General features: G+C 34.3%; 1 protein-coding gene across 1 annotated transcript in view; it reads left to right on the forward strand.

Moving 5' to 3' along the window:
• The window catches only part of SNTG1 (syntrophin gamma 1), a 942975-nt gene that overhangs the window by 725944 nt on the left and 194458 nt on the right, over positions 1–22573 (forward strand). Inside the window, exon 12 of the mRNA XM_027616083.2 lies at positions 607–736. Within this exon, the coding sequence (XP_027471884.1) occupies positions 607–736 (130 nt within the window). The remainder of the gene's footprint in view (positions 1–606; positions 737–22573) is intronic.

The following is a 22573-nucleotide window of genomic DNA, read 5'->3' on the forward strand; positions in this document are numbered from 1 at the left end:
CAAAATGCATTGAAAAATGTAAAGGGGTGCCTGGGAGGCTCAGTCAGTTAAGCGACTGCCTTCGGCTCAGGTCATGATCCAGGTGTCCTGGAGTTGAGCCACCCACAGGGCTCCCTGCTCGGCGGGGAGCCTGCTTCTCCCTCTCCTCCCCGCTCCTGCTCTCTCTCGCTGTCTCTGTTGCTCTTTGTCTCTCTCTCTCTCTCTCAGACAAATAAATAAAATCTTTAAAAAAAGAGAGAGAGAAATTTAAAGAGGAAATGATGTCAGCCAAAGTAATAAATAAACTTCTATGTATATTTTTATGGTAAACCGGGAAAATAAGCCTTCTAAAATGTCTTAGATATTCTTCCATTTACATAATATATATTTTACAACTCAAATCTTCTCCAAATTTATCTGAATCTCAGGATACTTTCTAGTAATTCAAAATTATATGTTATCTGGGTTCATTCTTAGTGTTCCATTTAAAAACAGAGAAATAAGCACATATGAATTTGAAGCTGTATTTGTATTGTGTAAAAGAAAAGCTTTCAACAGATACTATTTCAACTTGCAAATAGATAAATGAGATGATGTTTGATCTGATTTGTTCTGACATGTCTGCAGGCAGAATGCTTTTCAAGTCATTGCTGTGGACGGGGTCTGCAGTGGGATTATTCAGTGCCTCTCTGCTGAAGACTGTATTGACTGGCTACAAGCAATAGCAACTAACATTTCAAACCTCACAAAGCACAATGTAAGTAGTGATTCAAAGAATACCTGGCCATAGAGTTTCTCAGCCGTGGTAAATTTCTGCAGTATATATGTAACTTTACAATAACTACTTGGTGTTTACCTAAGAGTGAATTTATATCCATCATGAAAGCTATTCTGGAATACTTACTTAAAGAAAATCACTTTATCTTGAGAGTTTTAGCCCAGTGTATCAGATCAAGAATACTTACACATTTACATTTTCATTCACAAACATGATAAACCATCAATGTAAGTTAAATAAGTGAAAATAAATATGTACATATATATTGTAGATATATGTACATATAGATATATGTACATTAAATGTAGATACATGTACACATATATGTAGATATTTATACATGTAAGTATAAAAGCAGATATATGTACATATAAGTATATGTACATATATCTGTAGATATGTAGATATATGTACATATAAGTATAAAAGTATCCTGAGCTAAAGCAGTACTGAATTTTGAGATAGCATTATTGAGTTTCCATTAGTGATTTTAGAATTGCAGCTGCAACCATTTGGTGGGGTAAGAGGGGTGGGTGAAAGAGTCAGCATGGAGACTGAAGGTCCCACCTGGGATGATATTGGCACAGGAACAGTCAGAAGACACACTGTGGGAGCCAGCAACCCACCTCTTAGAGCCATGTCTATAATACCAGTAATGGCTTCTCTACTTTTTCCTTACTTTTCTACTCCAACCTTTTTTCTCCATTCCGATCTCTTCATTATCTCTATCTTCTCATTACCACTATTCTTTCATAACCTAACGAATCCTTTCTCCCCTTACTTCTAGCAGAAGTATAGTCTAACAAAATATGCAAAACTAAAAACATCACTTCCTTGAGTACTGATGTAGTTCATTAAAGGTTATTTGATCAGGGCCACATCACTATAATCTCTGCCTCCACAGTCACATCACGTCTTCCTCTGTGTGCCTGTTCTCCTTTTTGTGTCTCTTATAAAGACACTCATCATTGGATTTAGGGCCCACTCAGATAATCCAGGATAATCTCGCCCCAAGATCCTTAACTTAATTACATCTACAAAGATCCTTTTTCCAAATAAGGAAATCTTTGTAAGTTCCAGGAATTTGATGTGGCTATCATTTTTTTAGTGGTGGGAGGGCAGTCATTGTTTGGTGTAGTGCAAAAACTAATATGGCAGACAAACAATTTCAGACATTATGTTCTGATTTATTTTCCAAGGTGGTGTATCTAATATCAGCTGAGTTTTCAAAGTCTTTATTCTGCACTTCATGAGACTGAACCTAGAATTTCTTTCAGTTCATCCATGGAGTTAGGGTATCCCCTTCTCCCTCTTGCTTGTCTCTAGAATTTCCCCCACACCGTCTGGCTGCCAGGGAAGAGCTGTCCTTCATCTGTCCAGAAAGTCAGAGCTTTTCTCAAACTATAGCCTCCTGCACTGTTGTACATTGCTTCATGACAAAACAGCATGAAAAAAAGAAAAAGAGAGAGAGAGAGAGAAAAGTAATAAGGATCCCTCCCATAATGGGCTCTTCCTAGTTATTTATTCTAAAGGGTGGGTTCTCTCTTGGGATTTCTAGGTGCTCACAGTGCCACTGAACTTGTAACAGCAGCTGTTTGACAACCTGGCCTTGGAGTAGGGTCACGAGCCAAAAAGAGAAAATGTCATGAGTGTCCTTTCCAGAACCCACGACTCACAGGGGCCCTTTCTCAGGCTTCTAGTCAGAAAGATGAGCTTTTCTCACAGTTCTGCTGTTCATGATCTAATTTGTCTTCATCTCATGTCAACCCTGGGAAATAAAGGAAGCAAAAACAAAACAAAACAAAAACAGGAAACCCGCTGTAATCATATTAGTTGTTATTAAATTTTTACTTCTCTCCCCAGTGTCCTTGCTGTTATTTTCTTTAAAGATTTTTCATGTAGTTGTCTTTTATATTTTGCCCAGTGTAATTAGTTATGGTCAGTGGGAGAAACGGGCTGCAGTGGGCTTATTTCTTTTTGTCTAAAGCCGGAAGCAGTAGTTACTTTTAATAGAAATAAATGTAAGCAAAAAGACAGTGTACTAAAAGAAAATAATTGCTATCTTATCTTGACATATTTTGGAAATACCCTTTAAGAACCCAGGTAAAATTAAGTCATTTTCAGTCAAATAGAAAGATATAGAAAATTCATAAGAAAGGATGTTGAATCAAAGAAATACTGAAGGGATTTGTTTTTTTTAAGAAAAGAAAAAATAATTCTAGATTATTTTTTAGGCATGGAGATGTGGGAAGGAATAAATAGTAAAGAAAATGATAAGCTTATGAATAAATTTAGATGAACATTGTATAAAACAATATTACTTTTTTCTTGAGGTATTTAGATAAATAAACAGAATTAAAATGTATCCCAAAGCAATATCATGTATGCCCAAAAGAAGTCAATGTAAATAAAACCTAATATGTTAAAAACAGATATTTTTTGCATTTTTTAAAATTTTGTATTGTTATGTTAATCACCATACATTACATCATTAGTTTTTGATGTAGTGTTCCATGATTCATTGTTTGTGCATAACACCCAGTGCTCCATGCAGAGCGTGCCCTCTTTAATACTCATCGAAAAACAGATTTTTTTATTTATTAGAGGACACCCTAACTTAATAGGCAAAGTGTATAACTTAAAAATTAACCAAGGAACAAGTGAGAAAATAATGTTAATACAGAAAGAGAACTCCACAAGAAAATAAAAGAAAAATAAAATAGCACAAGTTGGACAAGTAGGAAGCACAGAGTAAGATGGTGATTTAAGTCCAAATATATTAAGTATTTACAATAGAGTTAAATAGACCAAACTGTCCAGTTGCATATAAAGATTGTCAGACTGGACAACAACAATATCAACAAAAATAACATTTATGTATTTCTTACCAGAGAAGGTATAAAATCAAGACATTAGTAGAACAAAAGTAAAAGTATAGAGAAATGCAGTGCAAACAATAATGAAAGATAAATGTGGGAGCTTTGTTGATATATCAGGTAAGGTGAACTTCATGGCAAATATATTACCAAAGATAGAGATGGTTGTTTCATAATAATAATAAACATTTAATTCACTAGGTAAATGAAGGAAATGCAAATACTGATGTCACCTGGAATAAAAAATACCTATTATTTGGGATTGAAAAAGTAGATTGGAAAGAAAAAAAGAAGTACGATTCCAGAGCTAGAACTACAAAACAGTTAAGACATATTTATGACAAAGAGGAAAGAAATATAATGAATTGTGTGATCGCAAGAGGAAAATGACAGATTCGTACAACTCTTCATTTTAGCCTATAGAGGGTCATTAGCACATTTTCCCATCACACATAGGTGGAAATCTACCATTAAACCATTCACTGAGCACAAAGCGAGTCTGGGATACCTCCCTAACAACGCCCCAGGAGTGGAGCACACTGTAGTTATTTTTCTATTAAAACATATCAGCTTCTCTCCCTGAAATTCCTTAAGGCCAAAATAGTTCTTCCCAGATTATCACTATCAATATCTATCCTACATACACCTTTTAAATGTTAACTGCCCTACCAGGAAAAAAATGAATAAACATGTATTTGTTTTAAAAAATCCTAATTTTTAATCTGTAAATTACAAAGAGTAACTGAAAAGAAATTTGAAAATATGATTTAGTCAATAACTCTAAACCAGCACTTAAACTTGGTTTTGTTTCAGATTTTTATTCTGTGCATCTCTGATGGGCAGAATAATAGCATCACCAAAATATCTATGCCATAATTTCTAGAACCTGTGAGAATATTATCTCACATGGAAAAGAGAGTTAAGGTTGTAGTTGGAATTAATTTTTCTAATCAGCTAACCTTCAAATAAATTAATGAGGCTGGATTATCCAGGATTGCCCAATGTAATCCCTAGTGTCTTTAAAAGTGAGAGAAGATAAGAGGTACCTGGGTGGCTCAGTCAGTTGAACATCTGACTCTTGATCTCAGCTCAGGTCTTGATCTCAGGGTCATGAGTTCAATCCCCACATTGGACTCCACACTGATTGTGAAGCCTACCTTAAAAAAAAAAAAAGTGGAAGAAAGTAAAATGAAAGAACTATGGAAATAGCAATGTGAGGAGGAGGTCTGAGACTGTTGGCCCTGAAGATGCAGGAAGGGACCAGAACTTAAAGAAAGCTAGGAGGCCAGTAGAAACTGCCAAAGACAAGGAGATATTGCTCCTCCAGAGCCTCTAGAAAAGAATGCATCCCTGCCAGCATGTTGATTTTATGCCAGTGTGACACATTAGGACCTCTGACCTATAGAACTGTAGGAAAATAGATTAGTATTTTGTTTTCAAGCCACTAAGTTTGTGGTAATTTGTGATTGCAACAATAAAAATCTAATTCAGCATCTAGTTAAATCGACTGCATTTTTTTCATCTAATCTAAATCTCATGGTTTAATCTGAAAAGCATACCTCTAGTCTTATCACATTTAGGCTTCCAGAATAGACACAAAATGCACTTGCATATATCAGAAAAACAGCCTAATATGCATGTTATTAATTAATCCAAGTGCAAAGCAGAATACGATATCTTTTGAGGCCCTACATCCTTTAAAAACAGCTCACTTGTAATATTACAACAAAAATAATCATAATTGTTGAGTTGAAACACACTAATGAAGATGTCTTTGGAGTTGGAAAGAGGGTTTGTTTTTTTCAGTGCCTTGGCAGGCATGGCTAAAAGCCTTCAAATACTATAGAAAATGAGGCAGGATAAATCATCTGAAGGCTGTGAGAACTGCTGGTGCCGAAAGAGCAAGTGTGACTGGTCCAGTCTCTTGGACAGAGGTCAGAACTAATGTCAGAGGGAGTCACTGTGAAGGTATGATGTGGGGAGTTCTGTCTTATTTGGGGAACAACAGCAGCAGTGGCCCTGACCAAGGAGCTGGTGTGTCCAACCTGACTTGATCCTGATCAAACAGGGCAACACCTCTGTCCTATGTCCTTGCATTTTTGGTCCTTGCCATAGTCCACGCTGAACAAATATGAAATGAACAAATGAGTCAGTCAGTCAATCAGTAGTTGTTTGAAGGACAGATAACCACAAAAGTGGGGAAGAAAAAGAGGGAAAGGGGAAATTAATTGAGCTACAGTAAGCACTGCAGTGAGAATTTCTCATTAAACTCTTCTAACTCATTAAATACTACTGATTAAATTCTTACAACCTTGGAAGCAGCATCTGGTTTAGAATAGCTGTGGAGAAGAGGTCCTGTCAGTGCTGTCTACCTCCAGCATAGATGATTCCTATAGACTGCCTATTATCTGGACATATTCCCCTGTCCCTCATAAATCTTTACCCCTCCTAATAGGTGTCTGATAAACAAGTGTGTTTTTTTTTCTTTTTTGAAGTAAATCTTCTGTATGACTTTCTAAGAGGCAAGAATAGAAATATGTAGTGGACTAAAGGGTCAAGAATAAATAGACTGTAATTCATATATCTGATTACAAATCAAGGCAAATACGTTTGAACACCTCTGTATTACACAACAGCTTGAATCTCTTATGAACATTTTTACATGTTAGAAAAGGAAAAATGGTCATAGAATGGACTATGGAGGTCATCTAGCCCCATCTCCCACCCAGTTAAGAAATATCTTCTGCAAAATTCCCTTCAGACAACTCTATACTGGAAATCTTTCAATGACAAGAAAACCACTGTTTCACAATGCAGCAACTGAACCTTTGACAACTCAGTATCAGGAAATGTTCTCTTATACTGAACAAAGCTCTCCTGTAGCTTTCATCCATTTGCACTAGTTCTGCCTTGGGAAAGACACACACTAATTTAAATTTCTCTTTTACTTGGCAACTCTTCTAATATAAAAGGGTAAGTATTGTATGCCACAGGCTGGTTTTGTTTTGTTTTGTTTTTCAATAGAAATATCACTGATGCCTTTTTCCCTGGGTTTTCCCATCCTGGTCCCTGTCCCTGGATGCTTTTATGAATAAGTAGAGTATTAATTATGTATTTAAGTTTTTGTTACTGACATTACCATGAACTCAAGTATCTTAAAGCTTCATTATTATCTTGACATGTATTTACTGAATTTGCAATATCCATTTACATATAATTATATATGAAAACATTAAATGACATTACATTTTATTATGATGATTAATCAAGGTTTGTGTTTTCTCATTAAATAATCTTATATACTACTTTAGTGAAAAATATTATATATATATACTACATATACATATATATACATACTACATTAGTGAAAAATATTATATACTGCATTAGTGAAAAAAGTTCAAAGTTTAAGTATGTGCTTTATATTTAAGTACACTTATGAGTCAGAAAACCTGGTTCTTGTTTTGGTTGCACCAATTACAAAATATTACAAGTTATGAAAACAACCTATACTAAACCATTTAAGAAAAAGCTCTGTTCCTTAGTTTCTTAACATTTCAAAGAATGAACTGTCATTGTTCTTCTCTTCCTTACTAGGTTACAATGAGATTCAAATAAAATATTTCTGCAGCTGCTAACTACCGTAGCCTATAATGTATAATTTTGAAGAGCAGTATTATATTTACATTAATATAAGGCTAATATTTTACCCCACATTTTTAGAAGAATGTTGTACAATGGAAATTCAATAAAATGTTGTAGATATTAGTAAATTAATAAAAATACAAGAGTATTAAAATATGTTTTATTTTTTAATGTTGTTTCTTAATATGCATAGTGACTTCCTTTCAGAGTACAGAATGGAAAAGGGAAAGATGTATAACTTTATAAAAGAGACACATAAAAAGTATAACCACAGCAAGTAATCAAAGTAGACTTTAATAGTTACAATCACATTGATAGTATGAACCCTTGATATGATGTAGTAAAAATGGCACTTGACCTCTGTGGTCTTTCTCCCACAAATCTATAACCTTTGCCGTGTCATGAGAAAGGCATCAAAAAATGCCAGTTGATGAAGAATCTACAAAATACTTGACCATTACTCTTCAAAACTGATGTCATAAAAAACAAGGAAAGTCTGAGAAACAGTCACAGCCAAGAGTAGCATAACTCCTTAGGGTAATGATGACTAAATATAATATGGTATCCTGATATGAGGAATTCTTAATCTCAGGAAACAAACTGAGGGTTGCTGGAGTGGTGGGGGGGGAGGGATGGGGTGGCTGGTGATAGACATTGGGGAGGGTGTGCGCTATGGTGAGTGCTGTGAATTGTGCAAGACTGATGAATCACAGATCTGTACCTCTGAAACAAATAATGCAATATATGTTAAAAAAAAAAAAGAAAATAGCAGGAGGGGAAGAATGAAGGGGGGGAAATCGGAGGGGGAGATGAACCATGAGAGACTGGACTCTGAGAAACAAACTGAGGGTTCTAGAGGGGAGGGGGGTGGGAGGATGGGTTAGCCCTCTGATGGGTATTAAAGAGGGCACGTACTGACTGGAGCACTGGGTGTTATACACAATCAATAAATCATGGAACACTACATCAAAAACTAATGATGTAATGTATGGTGATTAACATAACATAAAAAAAAGAAAAAAATATTGTATCCTGAATGAGATTCTGGAATAGGAAAAGGATATTATATAAAAACTAAGGAACTCTTAAAAAAACATGGGCATTAGTTAATAATAATATATTGATATTGGTTCATTAATTATAACAAATGGTCCATAGTGATGAAGCATACAGTGCTAATAATAAGGGAAACTCGGTGTGTGGCATATGGGAATTACTGTCTTAGGAATTTTTCCATAAATCTAAAACTATTTTAATACAAGTATAAGTAACATACAGTGTTATATTAGTTTCAGGTATACAATATAATAATTCAACAATTCCATATATTACTGAGTTCTCATCAAGATAAGTGTCCTTTTAATCTGTTTAACTTTATTAATTCCTTTAACTGTTTCCCCATCCCTCCACCTACTTCCTCTCTGGCAACCACCAGTTTGTTCTCTGAATTTAAGAGTCTGTTTTTCTTCTTTATTTATTTGTTTTGTTTCTTAAATTCCACATCTGATGGCCAATAAATCTAAAACTGTCTTAAAATAAAATGTTTATTTTAAAGAATACACATAATGTGTATATATAATGCAAACATAGGTATATTTATTTACATTATTTGTAATTATATCAACGCCAGATATTGAAGTATTTTTGAGATAATTGTCAACTCACTGATTTATCCATTTATTTACTCAAATATTTTTGAGGGACTGTAGTGTTAATTTGCTAGGAATTGGTACTGTAATTTTTTTAAAAGATTTAATTATTTATTTGACAGAGAGACATAGTGAGGGAGAGAACACAAGCAGGGGGAGTGGGAGAGGGAGAAGCAGATTCCCTGATGAGTGGGGAGCACGGGCAGGGTTTAATCCCAGGACCCTGGGATCATGACCTGAGCCAAAGGCAGACGCTTAACAACTGAGCCACACAGGTGCCCCTCATACTGTAATTTTGAGCAAAATGGATAGTCTTTGTCTTTTGGGAATGAATAGTCCAGTGGAGGAGGAGACATTAATTAAATAAGCACACCAGAAAATGTGGAATTACAGCTTTCTTAGATGGCATGAAAAAGTGTTTTGAGAGGTTAAATCTATATGTACACACAGATGTAAGGATAACTTCCTAAAGTTGATATGTAAACAATGAATAAGAATAAAATAGGTGAATTGGTGGGGAAAGACATTTTATGCAGAGATAATAGTATCTATTCATACAAGAGAAAAAATTAATAGACTAAAATCACAACAATGAATCTCATTTAATATGGAAATTGTCACTGGTGGTGGGAAAATGAAAATGTTTAGATCAAAATAAGTGAGTTTTTCATAAATCTCATTTTTAAGAACAAATCATTAATTTGATATATATATTTCTCTTATATCTGTGTCTTTAAATGCCCACTTTCTTATGAATTAATGATTATTTTAGAAGTGCTGTTTTATCTGATGTGTGTGTTTAATAAAATAAGAGAATATGTACCCTATCTCATTGCACTAAACTATTTAATGTTTTAATTCTCCAGGAAATATAGCTCCATATTGTTGAACTAGAGCCTTGCCAAATAGGGCAGGTCTAGATACAACCCTAAAACAACTGAAAACTTCAAAATAATTAATCATAGCTCACTGAATACCAGGGCTAGATGGAAATCATTAAGAAGAGGCTGGATTTTGGAAAGTCCCCAAGACCATTCTTCAAATATCTCTAAGGTTGATCTCTTGTAACTCCAGAACATTTGTAATATTAATTGACTAAATTACAAAAATATTCACACATGCACACATATGATATGGTAATAAAAACAAATACAGAAGATTAAGGTAATAGAAAAAACTATTAGCTACATTATTGAGTCAGGAACTTACTAATCAACCATTAGTATTTGTATACTTAAACCTGAAAATAGAAGGAAGTCTGACTTCAAAACACTCTGTGGTTTGATCAGTCAAAGGCAATCAAAATGGATGCTTTTGTAGAGGTATTTTTCCAATGAGAAAAAAAGCATGGGTTTTGGCATCATCAGCCTTGACATGAAGTTCTGGTTTCTCTACCTATGAGTTCTAGGGCTTGGACTTCATATTCTTCCTCATAAAGAGTCACTAAGTTAAGTTTCAATCAATGTGAGGGTTAAACATTGTGGCCCTTCAGTGATGCTGAGACATTTGCAGTTTTCCCTCTCTCCAGTTGCATTCTGAATGAAATGATTTAATCCATAAGCCATCAATAAATGACAGGATCAATTTGCTTATTGTATATGAGGTTGCATCTCTTTGTTTTGTAGAAGAGTCATTTGAGATTCTGAAAGATGGTTGTTTGGGTAACAGAATGTTTATGAAACTGGATATAATGAGTTAAAAAAATGTCTAGTAGTGACTACACCATTAAGCAGCTTCAATTTTAGGCAAGCCAAAGGTCTACACCAAAGTTCTCTCATGTTTAAAAAGAAACAGAGGAGGCAGATAAAATATATAGCTTTCTTTCAACCAGTGTCATAAATCCAATCTTCCCAATCGCTCTCTACTACTACACCACTAACCTAATCTTGATTGATAAACATAGTTTCATTTGACATTTCCAAGGTTAAGTGCTAACATAAAGGAATGCCCACTTCTTTTCTTTTTCTTCTTCCAAAATTTTATTTAAATTCAGTTAGTTAACATATGGAATTGTAGTATTGGTTTCAGGAATAGAATTTAGTGGTTTATTACTTGCATTATCAGTGCTCATCACAAGTGCCCTCCTTAATGCCCATCACCCATTTAGTCTATCCCACACCAATCTCCCCTTCTTCAACACTCAGTTTTTTTCCCTGTAGTTAAGAGTCTCTTATGGTTTGCCTTCCTCTCTGTTTTTCTTATTTTACTTTTTCTTCCCTTCCCCTATGTTCATCTGTTTTGTTTCTTAAATTGCACATATGAATGAAATCATATAGTATTTTTCTTTCTCTCTTGCATTGAAATCAATGCAAGATTTCATTCTTTTTGTTGGCTGAGTAATAGTCCGTGGTATATATACACCACATCTTATTTATCCAATCATTTGGGCTTTTCCCATAATTTAGCTATTGTTGATAGTGCTGCTCTAAAGGTTGGGGTGCATGTGCCTCTTCAAATCTGTATTTTTGTATTCTTTGGATATCTCCTCCTCTTTTCTAAATTCTTTCACATGTATATGTATATAAACGTGTGTGTATATATATATTTTTTCTCAGCATGAATTTCTTTTATTGGAATGAACTGTGTAACTTGAAAAGTATTACTTGTGTATGTGTGTGTGTGTGTGTGTGTGCGTGCTTGTAGATGATAGATCATAGATGATGATAGATAGATAGATAGATAGATAGATAGATAGATAGATAGATAATTAGGTGTTTCTATTCCCAAAGGCTTATTGAAAATTAGTATGATCTTAAATAAGAATATATGATTGCACACGTGAGAATCTCAAAGTATATAATTCACATTGTATCATGTGAAAGAGAATAGATTCTCTTCCCCAGATGTTTGTATCAATTAAGAATGCTTTCGATGACAAATAAAAGAAACCCTAGGTACTGATGGAGTAAATAGTTGGGTTTTGTCCCAAATGACAAGAATTCTAGATGGTGACATTTACTGGTTTGTTTCAGTGGTTCAGGGAAGCCACCAAGAACCCATCTCCTGTCTATACACATTATTGCCCTCCACTACTATTAGAGTGTTGACTTTTATCTGGTTTGTACCTCATGGTCACACAAGGGCTTCAATATTTCCAAACATAACTTTAGTGTTTGGAACAGGAAAGAAAGGAAAGAAGGATAAGTAGCACCATCTACACATCTCCCCTTTTAGCAGGCTAAGAGAAAAGTTTGTTAAAGGGAGTGGGGGCAGGGAGGTGAAGGTGGCTAGTCTCTACCATTTTTGGTGTTTACAGTGGGAAATGACTGAGAAAAGAAGATTGTGAACAGCTTTTGAGATAAATAACTAACAGTAGCTACCACATTATTGGATTCTTTCTCTCTCTTTCTCTCTTTCTCTCTCTCTCTCTCACATACACACACACACATTTTAATCAGTCCTCTGAGTTGACTCAGCAGGTATTTCACCATCTTCTGTATTTTACACATTTATCTTCAGAAGTGAAAACAAACTCATTCTGGAGTCATATGTTTAATTCATAGAGAACTGCATCTCTAATCTAATAGATTTCCATCTAATGATGGCAAACACTTGAAGGTTGAAAACAGAATATTTTTTCCCTAAAAATGTTGGTTGTGAAAAGCTAAAGGAAAAACTATTATGTCAGCCACGTTGAAAAGGCTTGACAAAGCGTGTGGGTGAATTGAAAGTCATGACAAAATAAAGCTGAGCACAAAGAAGATTTACCGACAATGAACTAGGTAGGGGCTGAGATCAGAGGTTGCAGAGTGTGGTTCTGACAAGCGTGGGTGTCACTTAAGTAGACTTTTTCTTTTTATAGTTGCTGACATTTCTGAGTCCTTAGATGTACTTTTCAGTGCTAGCGTGTTGTTGTTTTCTACATTGTTTTTCCTCATGCACCAAAATATGAACGTCAGACATGCAGGTGTCAACTAAAACTGGGTTATAGAGAGTGAAATTAAACTGCAGAGTCAGTAATTTAAATCAGAATAAAACCAAGGGCAAGTTTGGGCATTACACTGTGTGCATATTTTTGACAACCATATTTTTGCTTTTTACACAATTAGAGTAAAATAACCTACTTTGTTTCTTGGAAAACTACTAACTAAAAATTAAATAAAGTTCCTAAATTTTTGATATTGAACAATATTAGCTGATTTTCATTTGTACAACCCAAAACATCTGCTTTGATGTTAGCTGAATAATGCAATCATTATAAAATGGAGCAATGTCCCTGGACACAATTTATATGCACCCTTGATCCAGCCAGTTTTGCCTGCACGATCCCATCCCCCTCACCCAGGTGGACTCACTCTTTTGCCCTTATTTCTGGCCAGAGTATTCTCAGTTCTTAATGTTCTCCAGTTTTAGAGCCACTGGAACTTCCCAGGGGGCCTCAGTTTAACATATCCACCCTTTTAGCCACCTGCAGTGCCTAGGGCTGGACTTCAAGATGGCCTTCATCATGCCCATAGTGGCAGGGCCAATCCCACTGGTCCCACCAGAAGCCCTCACACTAATGGCAACTCAGTAGGAATGTGCAAACTGATCCCCATGGGACCTACATTATCCAGTGAGAGACAAGGGGCAAAAAGGAGCTAGCTAACAAATTCCTTGCTCTTCCCCAATAGATGAACTCTTTGGAAATGCAGTAATTGCATAAAGTTCTACTTATCACACTTTATTGAACACCAACAATGTTTCATGCAGAAGCTATTGCTAGCTCAGTGACTCAGGCAACTCACCACCTTATATTTACCTTCTGCTGTTCTGCCTTGCTTCCTTTTGCCTTTCACTCTTGATTCCTTGGAACTGAACAATCTCCCTTAATAAAGGTTTAACATATGTGACTTCCTCAGGCTATATTTCTAGGGAAGCAAGACTAAGGAAATACCTTTTCCCTCTAAATGTTCATTATAGGGTACTAAGCATTCCATGGAGGATACATTCTTGCCTAGTAGCAGTGCAATATAGAAGAGAAGGTGTAAATGAAGTGTGCTAAGTAGGTAGATGAAGGGCCATTAGAAAATTATGCAAGAAATCATTTTGAGTTTACGGTTGCTCAGTTGAATACATCTTAAAAGACCCCTTATTCTACGATGGAGCTTAAAAGCTGAGGATACCTGAATAGGGTGCAGAGGTGGCTGTAAACATTTCCTGAGGATTGAATCTGAATTATTATGTATAAAAACTGTGCATTTTCTTCATTAGGAGTCCTGTCTAATAACTTAGCAATGGTAAATCTGATTTCTTCACCTATGATTAATACTGACTTATTAAAATATGTTTCATCACTTCCTGAAACCCATGGTTCCTACACTGTGCAGGCACACCTACCCTGCAGCCAGTTTTTCCCTCTTTCTTACTTTTATAGCATCTTAGACGACCTGTTTTAACACTCATTCCAAAACTTAGAATTATTTGTTGCATGTTTGTTTTGCCAGCTACACCAGATGATTTTTGAGGGTAAGAATCCTATATCCTTGGCATTCACTTGATGTCTGACATACAGTCATTTCTGAGGTTTAGTGAATTCATGGAAAAATGAATAAGTCAGCTCCAAATGAATAAACATATGATTTATAAATGGTTGCAACCTATTTTCAGCTTTTAGACTTTTAATTCACAGTAAGATTAGATAGATGATGTAGATGTTGATATATATAGATACAGATATAGATAGATGTGGTGGTATATTTATGGTACTTATCATATATATGCTAATCTTAAAGATGATGACAGGTAGAATTGAAAAATTCTTCTATTAGGAAAAATAAAGTTTAAGAATACTCATTTGCATATAATACCAAATCATCCTGAAATGTTGATTTACTGTTAATAGATATGTTTTTATTTTTTTATTTTTTTAAAGATTTTATTTATTTATTTGACAGAGAGAGACACAGCGAGAGGCGGAACACAAGCAGGGGGAGTGGGAGAGGGAGAAGCAGGCTTCCCACAGAGCAGGGATCCCGATGCGGGGCTCGATCCCAGGACCCTGGGATCATGACCTGAGCCGAAGGCAGACACTTAATGACTGAGCCACCCAGGCACCCCAATAGATATGTTTTTAGAAACAACATGGCATACTTTTAAAATTATATCTATAGGGATGGGGAGTAACCAAGGTAGTAATGGCATTCTATAATCCATATCCTGAAAATAAAATGGATGAAAAATATGAGCTGAAGTGTGGGCTCCTGAGACAAAAATCATTTTTTTTTTATTCTTCCCTCTACATGGTAAAGGTAGTTTTATCAGCAGCTGCAGAATGGATATATTGCCTTATGTGCCCACACACTAATATCATTAGTCATGAGGTGGATTTATATCTATAGAATAAAGATCTCTCTTACTCCTCACACATCTGTTAAATAATATTGGCCACAAATCTTTAAGGGAATTGGGGGACTGTTTCTTGCTTCCGTAAGAATGATTTGCTTGGGTAAATCTTCAAAATTGATTTCCATGGAAAACTATATCTTGTTAGCAGGGTCCTGCAGCATCCATTCTGAGAACACACAACTTCAGCCACCAAAATTTACTTGTTTATGAGATATAAAAAAATAAAAGATTAATACAACTTGGATAAAAAGTTTTTAATATAAGATCTTCACTGATCTTCAAACATATGAGTAGGATTAAAGACATTAAAAGTAGGAGGGAAAAAATTTAAAGGAATATTTGAATATCCTATTGTATTTCTTTTTTGGTCTGAAGAGATAGTCACAAGGGGATATTACTACTCTAGTTTCTAGATACAATTGATGGTGCTAAAAATGAATATACAAAATTAAGGGATTCAAAAATAAAGCGATATTTAAAACAAATGGACAGTCCTATTACACCAAATTTTATTTTTAATCAGTTAGTTCCAAACTAATCTTTACTAGAACCAGTTGTATATCACGCTTATTTCAATTAAACAGACCTACTGCAATAATTACGCTTCCTTTAAGGTGTTTCCATTAACATTCGTGAAATGTTGTCAGAGAAAAAGGAATACTTATCATTTTCCCCAGCATTTAGTTGAAGTGAATATTACTCCTTAAAGTACAGTTCATAATATTTATTTTAGCAGATGTTCACTTTTGATGCTGGTTAAATTAAAGTAGTTGATTTACCATGATTATTTTCATTTCTTTAGTATAAGAAATTCATGTGAAAAAATTTGTAACATAAGCATTCAATGACTTTATATTTGTCCTAGCTTTTTGAAGCTGTCTCAAACTTAAAATTCAAAGTTCTAATGAAAAGTCTTTAATGAAATGAAAGTCTCTAAATTCAGTGCTACTGAATTTAAATTAAACTTTTAATACTATAGGAATATATTCTTGCATATAATAGAGCTTCAAAATACTTATTTCTTTAAATGTAAGACTTCATCAATACCAAAGATTCCTACAAGAAAAAAAAAAAATCCCTAATGTAATAGAATAAAATAAGAAGACAGAATAAATGGTGAAAATGTTTTATGAAATAGAATGCATCATTTTTCTAACATTATTTAATATCTATAAAACTATGCAGATGATATGCAGCAAGTCAAATTTTTAGTAATTATTATAAGATCTAGAAAATAAATTTCTTTTCTATTTCATTTCATCCAAAACATGAAGATTCTTCTCATGTTGGGTATTTAATTATTCTTCCCCTCAAAAAAATCTATTCAAAATCCTCTTTCTGAAAGAGTATATCTATATTACTTGACTTTTATATTTCTTGGGCCTATTGTTTTCTAGAAAATCAAACACAAAACCTCCATTTGCCATTTGGAGTGTTAGTGTTGGTAGAAAAATGTATTTTAAAATATATCCTTTCATTTGTTTTTAATTTTAGATTTTTATTAAAGTGCAGAAAAGTATAACATGAAAATTTATTGCAATAATAACATATTTATTGCTAGTGTTTTTATTAGCATATTATCACATATACATTAAAATATGTATTTCTGTTTACATATATAAAATAAAATTACCATCCTCTTGTGTAGATGATATTATCCTTTGTTCATTTAAGATTTAATCATGAACAGTTTCCCATGATAGTAATCATATTCTGAGATTACCTACTTCTATTGGACTAATAGGTGCTTAACTTTGCATATATCATAATTAATAAATGGATGGTTATTACTTAACATAATTAATAAATGGATGATTATTACTTAAATCAGCTATTATCATTAAATAATAGCACACTATGGATTTTTGGGGCATATTAATCATTTAAAACACTGCTGGCTATATCTTAATATAAGTACTTAGAAAAAGAATATGAACATTTTTTAGTCCCACAAACCAAGATTATGTCTTAATCCAATCAGCTGGATCAAGGCTGGGTTGAAGTTTTGTAGGGTTCTGTTTACTTCTATTTTTTTTTTCCTTTCCCAGTTCTATAGCCCTCCAGGCCTTTGAGCTGAGAGTACAGTCTATTCCTGGGAGTTCTCCTTAGCTGGCTCTGAATTCTCTTTGCTTACCTCTCAGCACAGCAAATTTCTAAAACTGTTGTCTGCTTTTGCATAATTTTCAGATTAATATTTTTAACCTTTCATCCTGCCTTGATTTAGAACTCAGCAAATATCTTGAGGTGAAAACCAATTTTATGTTCAAAGCCCTACAGATCACAAATGCTGCCAATATTATCCTCTGAGAAAAGTAAATTCTCTGCTTCTTTCTCTGGGCAAATTATGCTTCTCACTCTCTTCCAGTGCCAAGTCAGTGTCTACAGAAGGCCAGCTCACCTCTGTGTGCTCATCTGTCTGGGACCTTACCTGTGCTCACCCTTGTGACAGTAGGGGCTCCCAGATGCCTTCAAACAAAATGCTTTTAGTCAGTTCACCACCCCATTCTAGTTGTTATCAACAGGAAAGTAGCTGTGCTTCATGCTTTCTCATCCTACTTAAGAATGTAATAATTTTGCTTTCTTTCTTAAATATGTCTGCATTAAATATGGACTGCATTGGAGGCTAGTGGATGATACATTGTTCTTCAAGTAATTTACCATTTGCTCCACTATTGCTCTCTGTTAAAATTTAAAATACAACCTTTATCATTAACTCAGTATATACATTTTAAATTCACTTATTTTATTATTTTATTTTTATTTATGTATTATATTTTTATTAGTATATTTATTATTCAATATTACTTATTCAATTATCTGAATGTAAATGAGTCATTGGCTCATTTAGTTTTGCAGTGCTAAAACCCTGTTTTAATTATTGTAATTCTACATGCACTTAAAATTCTAAATGCATTTGAATAGACTTGGAGATTAAACTTAAATACTCTCCAATATATTTGACCATTTATTCTTGAGGGGCCCATAAAGTCTAAATATAGTTGCACTTAAGTAATATCACCAGAAATTTTAATTTGGAAGAAATCTGGCACTCAGGAATAGATCTACATAATCTCCATATTTCATATTAGGTTAATTGTTATGAATTTTATTCTTCTTAGGGTGATCAAAAGTATTTTGTTCCATTTCTGTATCTTTTTTTTTCAAACTGAAGAAGACTATTGGTTTGGATATATGTACATGGTATTCAAACACCTTAAAATCATTTTTAATCTAATTGTCTTGGGCATTTTTCATATAGATTATTTTCCCCTAATGACATATTCATTCTGCTTTTTTTAATAGTCATTTTTACATTCTATTTTTCACCATATTATCTGGGCTATAATTTTTTTCAAATATTTTATTTATTTATTTGACAGAGAGAGACAGTGAGAGAGGGAACACAAGCAGTGGGAGAGGGAGAAACAGGCTTCCCGTGGAGCAGGGAGCCTGATGCAGGGCTCGATCCCAGGACCCTGGGATCATGACCTGAGCCGAAGGCAGATGCTTAACGACTGAGCCACCCAGGCACCTCTGGGCTATAATTTTTAATGCCACTGTTAAATAATAATGATAAGGGCAATTCCTTATATTCTTTTGTTACATTGATTTCATATGTTTAATTTTTAATCATGATATTTGTTAATTTGAAATATATATTGATTCTATATAACGTAAAAAGATCGTTATTTCCTTATTTCACTTATTCTATTTCCTTTACCATTCTTTTTTAAAGATTGGAATTGCATTTTAAAAAATGGTTTTGCATATCTATTTATAAGATTAAGTTATTTTTCTTAACATAACCATCCCTTAGATGTGTTTCCATAAACCATACCTGGCTTACAAATAGGTTTTTGTATGTAGTCCTCATTGTCTTTGAAATTTAAAGTAAATGTTAAATCTTACATATTGAGATTTGTCATAAAAACTAAATTTCCAGAATTTCTGATAAAATTAAAAAACATATTATATTTTGGCAGAGCAAGAATATGTCAGTTCCTAATACCAACTGCTATCATTAGTCCAAAATATATATTAATGTAGTGATTTCCATTTTTTTTGCCTTTCTGTTAATTTTACTCATGTCGAAATCACTGACAAAGTGGAAAAATGGGGTTCCTTCCATAAATTAGAAGCCTCTGTAATAAGTATAATTACAAGATTATACTAAGAAAGAAGATTAAATCGGATCCTAGTTAAAAAAGAATTAGGATAGCTAAACAAGTTAGAGATTTTCAAATCAGAAGAGAGCCTCACATCGAGCCCTAGTGATGAGCTGTAGAGTACCACCAATAACGGAAGGAACACTGGCATTATTTTGATTCAGATCTAGGATTATCAATGAGTTTGAGAAGGTAGGAATATCCTGCAATATTCCCCACAGGATGGTTAATGGTGATTGACAAACTTGTTAGGTAGTTGGACACACTGCTAAGCTAAGGGAAGATAAAGGTGGCACAATTAAGGGTTATGGTGATGTAGAGGTCCATAAGCACATGCAATGAGAACAATGTAAGAATTAGACCCACAGGGAATACAAAAGAGAAAGTTACTGCCCAGTTCCACTAGGGTTTTCGAAACGTTTTCATGGTGGTTATTGTTCTTGATTATGTAGTACAACAGCACAGCCTTTGGTGTCAGACAGAACCAAACTGTGCCATATTCAGGGTGAATTTAAAAGATGTTTAACTTCTGTGCACCTTAGGCAAACACACACACACACACACACACACACACACACACACACACACACCCAAGACTAGATTCCTGCTAGGTGAAAAAGAGAAAAAAAGAGAGAGAGAGGGAGTGAGTGTGGGTCAGAGAGGGAAAGGGAAAATAGAGAGAGTGTGCGTGTGCAAGAGAGCAGGTGGTGTGGTGGCAGGGAGAGGGTGTGTGAGTGAAGGCACCAGGCATGTATCCAATAGTTCTGTACAGAGATCTAGTATACAGATGACCCACAAGAGAGGCAGGCACCAGATCATGGAGGGATTTGAATGGTATGGGATTCTGCCAATTTAAGATTTGCATTTTTAAAATAGTGTCTTAGAAGTGTGGTATAAGTATTATAGAAGGGTATTGTTTTTAATCATCTCCCTTTTATCAGGAACATATAAAATTACAGAAGTGTGCACCTTTATCTGTGATATCCTTTTTTGTTACATGACAAATTGGATAATGAAATTTCAAAATCCCCTCTACAAATGAATGGATGCAGGTCACTGTCAAAAGTCAGGAAAAGCAGATGATAGGAAATCCTACTGAGAGGTTAAACAATAATTTACTGGCTAAGCACTGTGCTCTGGTTTCATAAAAAAATTTTCTTAACAGAAATCTATTTAAATCTCATGGCACTCAATCTGCCATTTCTACTAATGCAGTAAATTCAATCTTGGTGATTCTTAGTATCTTAATCACTTCTAAATTAGAATTCAATCTTTTGGGGTAAATACTCAAATTCCAGTTCTCTTCTCCTTTTCCTTCTCTTCTCCCTGCAGGAATAATGTATCACTTCAGCATTGGTCCCTGGAAACTCCTCTGTGGAGTTCTTCCCATGTGCTCTGAATGTCACCCTTTGTCCCTGATGCACTTCCTGATGTGTGTGATCCCACCAACATCTCTGGCTCACATGTCATGAAGTTTCTTCTTGTCTTCCAGCACTTCTATTATTTTCTCATCAGCCCGGCAGGAATGAGAAATTTTGGATTCGGTTCTTCAGATTAAAACACTTCCTCTAGCTGCAGCTATTCTATCATTTTGAAACCATGCTTGGTATGGGGATTCTGTGAGGATGTGGGGAAGAGAGTCCAAAGCTCTCCACTGGGATTTCCCAAACTAATTTGTGCTTTCTGTGTCTACTTCCTCAAAACTTGGCCTGCCATGCCAAACAGCAGGAGCCCCAACTCCCCTACCCCCATCTTTCTCTCCATGCTTTTGTCTCAATCCAGAAACTATTCTTCCTGTGAGATAAGAACTTGCTATGAATCATCAGGCATTCCTTCCAACTTTCATATATGGTATAAACTAGGTTTGAAGCCATTAGAATTCCTATGACATTCAAAGTTAATAATCTAGAAATTTATTTTTTTTAGAAATAACTTGCTTTCAAGACTAAGTTAACCTCAGAGAATTTGATTCTTTGTTCTGATATATTCTTTCTTTTCATTTGTTCAACAAACATTGATTGAACACCCACGAAGACCTAGACAATCTTTTACATGTAAGAAGTAATGTATGGAATAAAACAGAAATCTGTGACTTCATGAATTTTTTTCTAAAGGGAGGGGGAGCAAGCAGATCATAATACAAAAATATAATAAAATAAATAGCATTTGACAATGTTAAGTAGTATGAAAAGAAAGAAATTTAAAGAAGGCCATTTATAATGGGGCACTATTTTAGACCTTTATTCTGCTACTTCTAAGCCTAGAGGTTTATGAAGAAATATCAACTTTCTTTTTCACAGCATGGTAACTTAAAAGGATTCATTTGTTTTCTTTTGGTCCTTTTACCCATTTTAAAGAAAAATTTTGTTCAGGTAGCTATTTGTTAATCTCAATTTAAAATTATTCAATGTATTCCCTGGTTAGACCATACAAACACAGATTAACTAGGAAATTCTTTGTAGCTTTCCATGGATTATCTGCATTGTAAAAACATTGTATGCTATAATTGAGTTCATGTTTTCATGCTGTAGCCCTGAAAATATCTGTCTCTTTTATTTTTTGAGCTACTGTGGTTTTCTATTTAGAAGGAAATGTTCCAGTGTGATTCTAGAAAAAAATGGAAATTAAAGTACTATATATTGTTTTCTTGAACAAATCTGGAAGAGCCTACTTAAGCATATGATGGCATAGGTTTGATTTTGAATAACAATTTTTATTGAATGCCATTTTAAGTAGATACTACACAAAGAAGTGTCATTTGATTAACCTCAATCATGTATTTTATGTCATTCATAGAACTAAAACCACATGTTGGGGGAACTTAAAGATAGAAGAAGGTAGAATTTCCATTCTCAAATGGACTTCAGTATCCTAGGAATCAAAGATAACTCCAGAAATGACCCACTGAGTTGGGCATTATCCTACCACAATTACACAATAAAACAAAAATAAGTTGATATTTGATTTTAAAACATTTGAATTTCATACCATACTTTTATAAAACTTATGTTCTCAAATAAAATAAGAAATCATCACTCCTAGATTTTGTTTCCTTTGAGTAGGTCACACCAACCTGAATCTAGATATTGTTTTACAAATATGTAGAAGTCATTAAACCAGTTAGTACATTTGTAAATAACCGTGGCATAGAAC

This window comes from Zalophus californianus, chromosome 4 (genome assembly GCF_009762305.2).
Source record: "Zalophus californianus isolate mZalCal1 chromosome 4, mZalCal1.pri.v2, whole genome shotgun sequence".
Classification (NCBI taxonomy): domain Eukaryota; kingdom Metazoa; phylum Chordata; class Mammalia; order Carnivora; family Otariidae; genus Zalophus; species Zalophus californianus.